Here is a 10,240-nt window from a genome sequence, read left to right as displayed (position 1 = left end):
GGGAAAAGGAAGGAAGGGGGGGGAAAAGGAAGGAAGGGGGGGGGGAAGCAGACATTTAACTCATGGGTGTCACTTCTCTGCTTGCACACAACATCACTTTATATTAGAAACTTAATACCACTAATACATGTGCTTTCACTGTTTTGCTCCGTACTCCTGTTCCTCTTTTTGTAGTTAGGTAACAGTGGATTCATCTATTATTTCAGACCATCCGATTTCAAGGAACTTTAAAATTATAGCTTATGGTGACTTGGAATAATGGACATACATGTACAAGGACTACAATATGTAAAGAGACGTGGGTCTATTCAATCCTTCCAGTATTTTAAAAGAAAATGATTAGCTTCTGGTTAACTTGGAGTAGGATAAATGATTCAATTTCCAGTAACATTACTTACTTTCTTCCATCAGCTTTTTTAGTTCTTGTATTATATCACTATACACGCTGGTTAAAAGCTCCTCTTGGGATTTTGTTCCGTCCAAATAAACTAAGAAAGATGAAACGGAAATTAAAAAGTTCTATTCCAATTATCTGTAATAGCAACTGGCAAAGCTTTCCGTATTCCTAAGGATGCGATCAGAACAATGGAAAAATAAAAACCAGTAACAGTACCTCCCTTTTATTCTTTCACAAATTAATTTTACATGTTAAAAATTAATGAAAAGTATTGCAGTGAAGAATTACGTTACAATTTTTTGTGCTATGGAAGTCCCCATAAGCGTAATGGTAATAACTTTAGGGCAGTAGAGCAATGGAATAATCCAGCAGAAAGGCTCCTATGCAGAGAAAGACCACAGGTTCTTCCTCACCTTCAGGTTTTGAGCAAGTCAGGGAAGAGCACTGTGGTACCCACCCTCACTGCACAGTAAGAAGCAGAAGTGCCACCTCACTTCTCTTTCCTCTGGTCCCTACTCCAGAAGTAGGCAGTCCAAGATGTTGCAAACTACTAGAAGTGTGAACACCCAGCTTTTACACTGCTCATGTAAGCTGGTGACTGTAGTGTGTACACTTCAGCTTATTATAGGACTTCATGCAGGATTTAAGTTATAGTCAGAAGAATTATGGTAGTGCATCATTCTCAGAAGCTTCCTATTTAACCCACATGCACACACAAACTAGCTTGTTAAATGGACTTGGTGAGCAGGACATTTTTTTAATTTCATCATTTCCATTATTTTAAAAATCCTCTAGAGCTGAAAAATAAACCAAGAAAAAGCCCAAACTTACTGTCCAAGTGTCATAAAAACAACTGAAGAAAACTTTCTCCCATTAAAAAAAAAAACAACCAAAAACACCCCAAAAACCCCAAAACCCCAAACAAACCAACCAATCTCTGCCCCTCCCCCATAAAACAACTCACCAAAAACAACAACAACAAAAAAAGCCCCCAGCCACAAAAACGCAATCCCACAAAAAGTGCCACACTTAAGCATTTCATAGTTTAAAATTAAGGACACCATACCAATGTTACTTGCGTTCTCTTCCAATTCATTTTTGTATTTTAGATACATAGGCCATACGTGTCCATCGAAGTAACCCGGGGTATCTGCTGGCTGATAGACTCTGGTGCTGCACAAAAACATATTTGCTTTCCCATGTAAGTTTTACATTTACCTCTAATGTCAGATGGTTGAATTAAGAGCATCTAGCCAAAATTAAAAGAGACTGGCAGGCTGCATAACCTTTGAAGCAAAGGAGGCTCTTCTGTTTTAATATAATCTGTGATATGAACTCTTGCTAATTTACCTATTTCTGCTAATCAAATTACATTTAAGGTAAAAGGTGTTTGGGTTTGTTTTTTTTATTTGGTTGGTTTGTTTTGACGTTTTGGGGTTTGTGGGGTTTTTTTGTTGGCTGGTTGGTTTTTTGCTAATAGAAAAAGGTATAAACATATAAATTAAGCTGCATTGAAAGTATTACCACAACAAATCACTTTTTTATTTGGCATACAGATTTCTCAAGTTTTAAATAACTAGTTGTTTTTGTCTAATCACTTTGAGCCTGGACACTGAATTTCTTTTAAAAGTAAGTCTAGTGAGAAGCCAAGAAAAGTGGAATCAACCAAAGCCAGTTGAATTCCTTACTCAGCCAGCAGATTATTATTTCATGCCCATGCAATATTGCTCCAAGCACACAATATTGCTCCAAATTTGGAGAAAGTCAGACACTGACTCAATAATCTGAATCAGATATATGGTACAACTAATGCATAGTCTAAAGAAAGCGTACGTAAAACCCATTTTAACAATAATCATGTAGCTGTATTTAATCAAGGATAAGACTGCTTAGTATTTCTTGTTTCTCATTTTAAACATTATTTAACTCCAATATGCAGTCAGCAATCTACACAGGTTACCCAAACAAATTCTCCTTTCCATGTTTGTAAAAAATATAATGTAGTAATTTCCCTGTGGTATAAAATGAAGAAAGAAACGAAACAAAATAAACACCACCAGCAAAACAAACAAACAAACCCCACCAAAACCCCAAGCAAAACCAAAAAAACCACAAAACAAACCAAATAACCCACAAATCTCTGCATGCTGTTGTTAATGTTGGTTAAATACTTACAGAGGACAGATGATCTCAATAGCTTACATTTGGCAAGCACCAAAGAAAAGCTAGTAAAAAAGAATGACTCTAGGTTAGGGAGTAGAGTGACTCTGTGAGCAACAACCGAATTATCTTACCTCCTTCTCCTTTTGCACTCTTCATAAGGAAGCGTCAAAAAATATCTTCTATTCCATAGTTCATTAAGTGGCCTAAGATAACAATAACAATACTAATACATTTATTTTCCTCTTCCTTTTTAGGACAGCTTTTAATATTCCAGTAATATTCCACAGTACTGCTTACTTGTAATTGTATAGAAGAAAGCCTTCAACAATCAAAATATAAACATCTTCTGTATTTTTCAGATTGTCACATGGACTCTGCAGCTCTCTTGAAACATCTGAGCTTGCTGGGTTTTTCATCCAATTGCGAATACTTTGCACCAGTTCATCCATATAGAGGGCATCAAGTACTACATGAAAACAGAAAGTTAGGCACCCCTTTAAAAGAGAAAAGTTAACAAGAACCCCCAAGTACCCCTAGGTTCATCAGTAACAATAAAGTAATTTATATCCAAGTCCAAATGAAAAGGAACAGGACTACCCCAAATATTCTCTCCAACACATATAAGCAGTTTTATATTTGCAACTGAACATACCCTGAAAATAAAGCTTTTCCCAGGATTGGTTGGATGTGGTTTCTCTGAATTCTGTGGCACCAGAAAGCATGAGGACTCCCGTCACAGACTTTCTCTTGATGATAGAAATTGCAGGTACCATTCTATTATTCCACAAAACTAGTAAAAACTTACCATGAGAGAGACCTCCACCTTTCTGTCAGTTGTCACTGACACAGGTGAAAAGAGCATGAGCACCTTTTTTTTTTTTTTTTTTTTTTTAGTTTTCACTAGGTTTAGGTATTTGGAGGGTGGAGTTGGATGGACTGAAAGAAGGATGGCATACAAAGCCAAAAGCACAATGTAGCACCTGTTTTTCTCTGTAGACATTTTAGAAGATACTGAGCTAAGTACTGAATGGTACATAAAAGGAAGAATTTGGATAGCAAACTCGTCTAAAATATTTTCTCTTAAGAGCATCATTAAACCCAGATATTTGAACCAGAACATCCATCTTGTTCCTCCAGTTTCACATTCCAGTTTCACAAAGTCTAGAACTGAGCCAAAGACTGCATAGCTAACAGGAATAATTTTTCAGAGATAATTTAAAGTCCTAGTCAATGATCAGAGTAATACTTTTGTGATCAACAAGTATCAACAGAAATTAGCTAATAGGCAACTGTTCTCAACTAGATATAATCTGTCCCAAAGCACTGCCAGACATGGCTCTGCATCCAGAAGTCCATTAAGACTAAATTGGCACACTGAGCCAGCAGTAACTATGAACCTCAGAACATGAAATAAAAGACATCATGTTCAGTCACAAGTGTGACTGATTTGGAATATGACAAAGACTCAAGAGTATCCCAGGAGTTCATTATTAAAGGAGAAAAAACAAAATCCATCATTACATAGAGAATCTTATGCCAGTACTGCAAGCCAAGAGTTCACTGAACAGTACCATTTGCTACCACACCAGAAACAAACATAGAAAGAGAAGAAACAATTAAAAAGAGGAAATGAAAGGTAAAGCACTAGCTCCAGCTTTTTACTGTTTCAGCAAATATTATTATGTATTATTATGTATGTGAGCTGAAAGAAGAAAGGATTGCTCTGAAACGACCATTTGTTTACTGCTTTGCTCAGAAGGAAAGGCGGGCAAAAGGTGGAGGGAAAAAGTCTCCAAGCTCAGCATGAAAGAATTTCAGTACAGCATTCAAAAGCAATGTATCAAAGACACTGACCATCATATAGCTTAAATCCACGTTCATCTGTTTCTACTTCAGACTCTGGCTGACAAGGAAAAAGATTTAAAAAAAAAAAAAGTATTTTCAAGGCTGCTTTTATGACCACAAATACAGATATATACTCTTCAGTTACAAATGTAAGAGCTATATACTTTTACATCCCAATTGATTATGTTTATCTTAAACATTAAACTGCTGTACACAACTGTTAAAATACAAGAGTTTGTTCGATCTAGAATAACAAATTCTTCAAATCATATCCTTAAGTTCATTAGAGCATTACTTCAGAAGAGCTTCTTTGCTTCCATTAATCAACTCTAGCATCAATATAAGAGATTTAAAATAAGAAGGTTATCGAAGAAGACAGTAAAATTTTTTGTGCTGTATGCACTCAAGTGGTTCTGGCTACTAAAAACTCAATTACCCCAATGTTCATTTAATTTCTTTCCCATGAAGATAACACTGTTTTAAGCAGCATCAGTTTTTAAAAGTTGATCTTCTGAAAAACAGAAGAAATGATACTAAAATCTATTCAAGCCTATCTTTACCTATTGGATCTTTCCACCAATACTGTTACCTTAAAGAAGTCATCCTGAGAGATTATATCACACTTGGGAAGCATTTTCTTAAGCTTTTCTGCCAGCGTTGTTTTTCCCCCATTTGTTACACTGAGTTAGAAAACAGTAAAAATGGCATCAAGACAAAAATCAATCTTCTGAACTTTTTATCTTTGGTATGTACAAGGTCACACATTTCAATGTAGATGAAGACACGATCCAAACCTCCCCAAATCTTTATTTACATTAAATACTCTCTCCCTCTAGAAGTTTTATGGCTGGTTCCAGCAGCTTTCAGACAGTAAATGTAACAGTGCCAAGAAGGAGGTTAGAGAGAGGTGGCACATAAGATCTCTTACAGATGCACAACAAATTCTTCAGTTGGATACCATAAAATGAGACAATTATGTACTGTTTAAAAAAAAAAAATCAATCAATTCAGAAGTAGAAATGGCATCACTGCATACTGAAAGGAACACTAGTCGTGAGTTGTAGAGGAAATTTAATTTTAATACTTACCCTCCAAGGCCAATAACTAATACTCTCATAGTTTGTTTTCTCCTCAGTGAGTTCTTCCTTTTCACTGTCAAAAATAGTAGTGAATACAAACTCTTAATTCAGGAACAAGTAAAGCTGCTATGGTATTACGAAATACCAATTAGTGATAAGACTTTCTGTCCTTCTGTCTTTTGTTTTTTTCTTTCTGCAAAAGTAATGTTAAGAGCATCAATTGCTTGTTTCAATGCTAAGAAAAGCTTTGCAACATACATAAATAATACATTTCAATGCATTTTACCTTAAACTCTGTTTTATTCATTTGTGGGGTAACTCTGAGAGATTCAGTTCTACCAGTATTAATACCACAGAAATCCCTAAGAAAAGCACAATGTTCAAGCCTTTTGGTATATAAAAAAGCACTAAGTAAACATAAGCTGTGATGGCAAAGCAAACAAAAGCCTTAAAAAAAAAGTGACATGCTGCAGAAAAAGATAATCTAAAAATTTTGTTAAGGGTTATAACAAAGAGTATATTCAAAGCTTAATTAATCTGGAGTCATTAAGCTTTTGTAGCTGACATAATACTGAGAGGGACTAGACAGTACCTATCTTCTCCAGGAAAAAGCTGATGACTGAAACTCTGAAAAAGGTTACATCTGTCTACCCGTATCCCTGTTGCTGCCAGGAAAACAACCCTGAGGCTCCAGCTGGCTGCAAACCTATAGCAGTCAGAGCTGCTAGAAGACACATTTCTGTCTTTCCCTGACTATTGACTATTTTTTCCAGAACCTTCTTCTGGATTAGGTGTTTGCAAAGCCTCCAGTTTCTTGCATGTTTTTCCAATATAGTGAACTATAATGGAAAACTACTCCAGCTGGAGAACAGTTCTGCAAAGGATGAGGGAGGGAAAGAATATTAGTTTGCAGCTGAACAAATTCCCTCCAGCTTACAATCCAATTACCCGTGAAGGCAGAAATGCGGCCTCTCCTGGCAGCAGCACTAATATACAAAGTTTGTTAAAACTACTTCAACGTTTCTCAAACATTGCATTCTGTTAGGACATTCAGTAACTACTTAATGACATGCAAACACCCTGTTTTTACCTGCTCTGTCCTTCTAGGTCACACTTCAGGAGATAAGGTCTATGACACCTGTGACCTTGCAGGACTGAGTAGGTAACTGAGTTGCTTCTCCCCAGCAAACAAGTATGTGTTCTACATCAGAAAAAAAATATTGCTACAAGGCATCAGCTTGAAAGTAAAGCCCCATTATTTTTGTGAAAGTAAGTTTTAGATGTGCAGATGAAATCTGAAATGAGTATAATTTTGCATTTGGTGCAATGGCAGAAAGTTTAACTGTTTCACAGTTCTGTGATGTGATGTCTGTACCATTCTTCTACACACTTTTTTCTATTAAAAAAGTTAAAGGCATATTGACTAGTCCACATCATCATCAGTATGACAGCCATTGCCCTGCGGTGCTGCTGCACACCCACAGCAGTTGCATCTGGCAAGTTTTACAAGTTAACGTGAGGATTTTCTAACAATACGGTAATTCTCGAGTTCAAAGATGCATCACATGTTTATGGTATTGCTTATCTATTCAAAGAGCACTAACAGATGAATTCTGCTCAGAAAGTGATGACAATCTATTAAAAAAAACAAACCAACCAACCAACCCATGCAAAAATCCCACTTCTTTTCTAAAAATCATCAATAAGGTTTGTGTTCCAGAGGATTATCCTTTGTCCCACAAAAAAATAATGCTGTGTAACAAACTAAATAACGTCTGGACACACATGCTGAGCTTTGGACTCTAGTTTACGTCATGGTCTATCAAGTTAATCCCATTTTAAGGCAAAGACCACCAATTCTTACCTTCCCCCGAGTAACGTATAAAACTAATTACAGAAGCAATTTGTAGCCATTGTAGCAACACAAAAATCCCGAACTACTCTTTAAACAAAACTTAACCCCATGATGAACTTAACATAGAATTGTTATCACCCTGTTTTTAATGGCATAACATGACAAAGCTCAAGCACACGGTTACAGCCGAAGCATTTTTTTCCTTCTAGGCACCCGGATAGAAAATGTCCCTCCCAGTCACCAAACCCAGCCACCTGGGCTGGCAAATGGGTCAAGCAGAGTGCGTGCCGGCCGCTGCAGAACTCCACATCTCTCCCAACAGCTCGTAACACTTAAGCACCTCCGGAATCAACATGCAACTTTACCCACTGCATGAAGACACCTGGAAGGTACCCAGAAGAAACTCTCCAGCCGATGGGCTTCCATGTGGGCGGAGACCCCACCTCCCATGCCCAGCTACGAAACTTTCCAAGGCGCGGCTACCAGCCAGACCGAGGACCCCGCGCGCACAGGGTTCCTATCGCGCGCTCGGGACGGACCACCTCGCAACCCACCGGTGCCACCCGTGTCACGTCACTACCGCCCGCCCGCACTCCACAACTCGCCGCCACCAACAGCCTTTTGGGCACGAGACCTGCCGCTACCCTACTCTTGCTGCGCGGCCCCATTGGCCGCCTCCGTACGACACTTTCTGCCAACCTCCTGCCCTCCCCCGTGGCGTCACCCGCGGGGGAGGACCACAGCAGGGGAAAGGCCAGACCAAAGGGAGGGCCGCAGAGCAAGGGGAGTGCCGCAGCCTTACGTGCGCGTGGATTGGCCGTGTCTTGCCTGAGACTGTGTAATTGTCTGTGGCCGTCGCTCGGGGGCGCTGCTCGTGGCACCCATCCTTCTCTTCTTTTCTCCGCCCGCCCTTCCTTCCTGCCTTCCTCCTTCCTCTGTCCGGCGCTGGCCGCTGTGCTCTGTTCTCGGAGTTCGGTGAGGTCTTTCGGCCGCCGTCCGCCCTGCCTGGCACCGCGTGCTCATTCGCCGCCCTGCTGCTTCCCCAGCTGCAGTCATGTCCAAGCCGCCACCTAAACCAGCCAAGCCAGGTAAGGGAGGGTCCCGGCGGCTCGGCCCGACGACTCCTGACAGCCTCACCGGCTGCGTCCCGCCGCGCGAAGTCGGTGCTGGGCACGGAGCAGCCCTCTGCCTACTGACACGTGGACGGTCTGCGAGTCGGATCTGAGCTGTCAGAGAGTGGAAAGCAGCTGGGGGGGAATGGAGCAGGAGCTCCTCCGCCTTCATTTCCTCTCCCCGCCGCCATTAACCGTGGTACCGCTTCTCAGTGTCGGCACGCGAGGTAGCCTCTTCCGCGGTACAAGAGCCAGAGGCCCCGCTGCAAGGAACCCTCGACACGTAGGCTTCGACTGTGGGCGGGATCTTGCACCTGCTCTGGCTCGGGAGAAACTTCCAGGATGCTTCGGGGGAAGGCCGTGGCCCGGGGACAGGCATTCAGTGTCAGGGGCTTGTGCAGAGACCCCTCGGCGCAGTTTGCTTCCTCTGACGTGAGGTCAGAGGAGCCACTGTGCCTTACAGTGCCAGACTTGGTGGTGTGTCCAGCTAGCGGCTGCTGTTGGGAGGAACACCTGTTAACCTGTTAATAAACAGGCATTGAAATATTCCGAGGTTTGCCTTGTGATGGCTTGGGTTAGCAATACATAGATGCAGTTTTATGGTGTAGTCCCGTGCACCGCTCCTGTTCTTGCATGGCTTCCAACTGCTTTCCCTTGTAGGGCTCTCAGTAGTCAAACTTGCAATGTGTCCTTGGACATTCTAGTGTGAACATGTGCGTTGCCCTTTCTAGTTCATTTAATGACTGATGCACAAATTTTTGCTCCTGAACTCTTCAGATAAATTAACTTCAATAAATTGATACCAGTCACAGACTTCTAAAAATACATTGAAAAAACTTTGGAGGTTGCACAGTATTAAATCTTGCAATAGAAATGGCACCTTTCAGTTGAACATTATTCTGTCAGACTTTAAGCCACTAGGGTTAGGATTTTGCTTTTTTGAATAAGGAACTGATGTGGAAAATACAGTTGCTATGTATACCACATACCATCTCGCACTATGAAAGGTTAAATTGTTAGCATTTAAAGGTTTATTGTGAATGTAGTTAATACATAAGAGTAGTTGGTGTCTGCCAAAATATGATTATCTGATCTCTAAATACTTTAGACTTTTACACTTAGTAACACTCAGGGTTTTGGAAATATTTAAATACATAACCTAGTTGAGTATTTTAACTAGGCAAGTTATAAAAGAGTTTTTATTTTGAAGTCAAGTCAATAGAGCCCAAATTTAGACAATTTAAACCATCAGTCTCAACCTATCCACAGAAGCAAAATCTGTTAAAGATCGCTGAATGTAGAATTTCGTCCTTGGAACAATCTTCTCTGCAATGCAGTTTACTAAGCCTCTTTGAAAACTGCTTACTTGAAAGAAAAGGACAGTAATGGAAGCGTTGCTTTTGTGAATTCTTACTGAAAACTTGTACTGAGGAAATCTGCAGGTTTGTGGAAGGGTGTGGTATTGCTTTTCACATAAGAAAAGTAGATTTTTTCCAGTCTGAGGTTGATAACTCAGTCTTCTGATTTGCAAAGGATGAGTCAAATTTTACCAAAGATTGTCAAGAAGTTAGAGGCTCCAGCCCTGTGTAACCTGCATGAGCTGTGTTACGGCTCATACTTGGTGTCTCCTACTAGTTTGTTGGGGTGTGGTTTTGTGGCATGCTTGATCTGTTAAAATGCAGATTGCTATCAAAAAGGACAGATTCCCTCCCCTTTCCAAACCCCCACCATCCCTTTTCCATTCCATTTAGTGACAAGACAAGCTGGATGGGTGCTCTGACCTTTTATA

The 10,240-nt window shown here is 40.2% G+C and overlaps 2 protein-coding genes across 2 annotated transcripts in view; one reads left to right on the top strand and one right to left on the bottom strand.

Moving 5' to 3' along the window:
* Positions 1 to 390: 390 nt before the first annotated feature.
* NMRK1 (nicotinamide riboside kinase 1) lies at positions 391 to 5,538 on the bottom strand. Its single transcript, XM_054397369.1, has 7 exons — positions 5,494 to 5,538; positions 4,995 to 5,085; positions 4,415 to 4,463; positions 2,858 to 3,026; positions 2,692 to 2,763; positions 1,464 to 1,570; positions 391 to 488 (listed from the first exon to the last, which is right to left on the bottom strand). The coding sequence occupies exons 1-7, from the start codon at positions 5,520 to 5,522 to the stop codon at positions 391 to 393; spliced, it is 615 nt and encodes a 204-aa protein (XP_054253344.1). The 5' UTR covers positions 5,523 to 5,538.
* Positions 5,539 to 8,393: 2,855 nt separating this feature from the next.
* The window catches only part of OSTF1 (osteoclast stimulating factor 1), a 34,348-nt gene continuing 32,501 nt past the window's right edge, over positions 8,394 to 10,240 (top strand). Inside the window, exon 1 of the mRNA XM_054397584.1 lies at positions 8,394 to 8,427. Coding sequence (XP_054253559.1) covers positions 8,394 to 8,427 — 34 coding nt within the window. The remainder of the gene's footprint in view (positions 8,428 to 10,240) is intronic.

This window comes from Indicator indicator, chromosome Z (genome assembly GCF_027791375.1).
Source record: "Indicator indicator isolate 239-I01 chromosome Z, UM_Iind_1.1, whole genome shotgun sequence".
In the NCBI taxonomy this organism is placed as follows: Eukaryota; Metazoa; Chordata; class Aves; order Piciformes; family Indicatoridae; genus Indicator; species Indicator indicator.
This window is presented reverse-complemented; position numbering and strand designations above follow the sequence as displayed.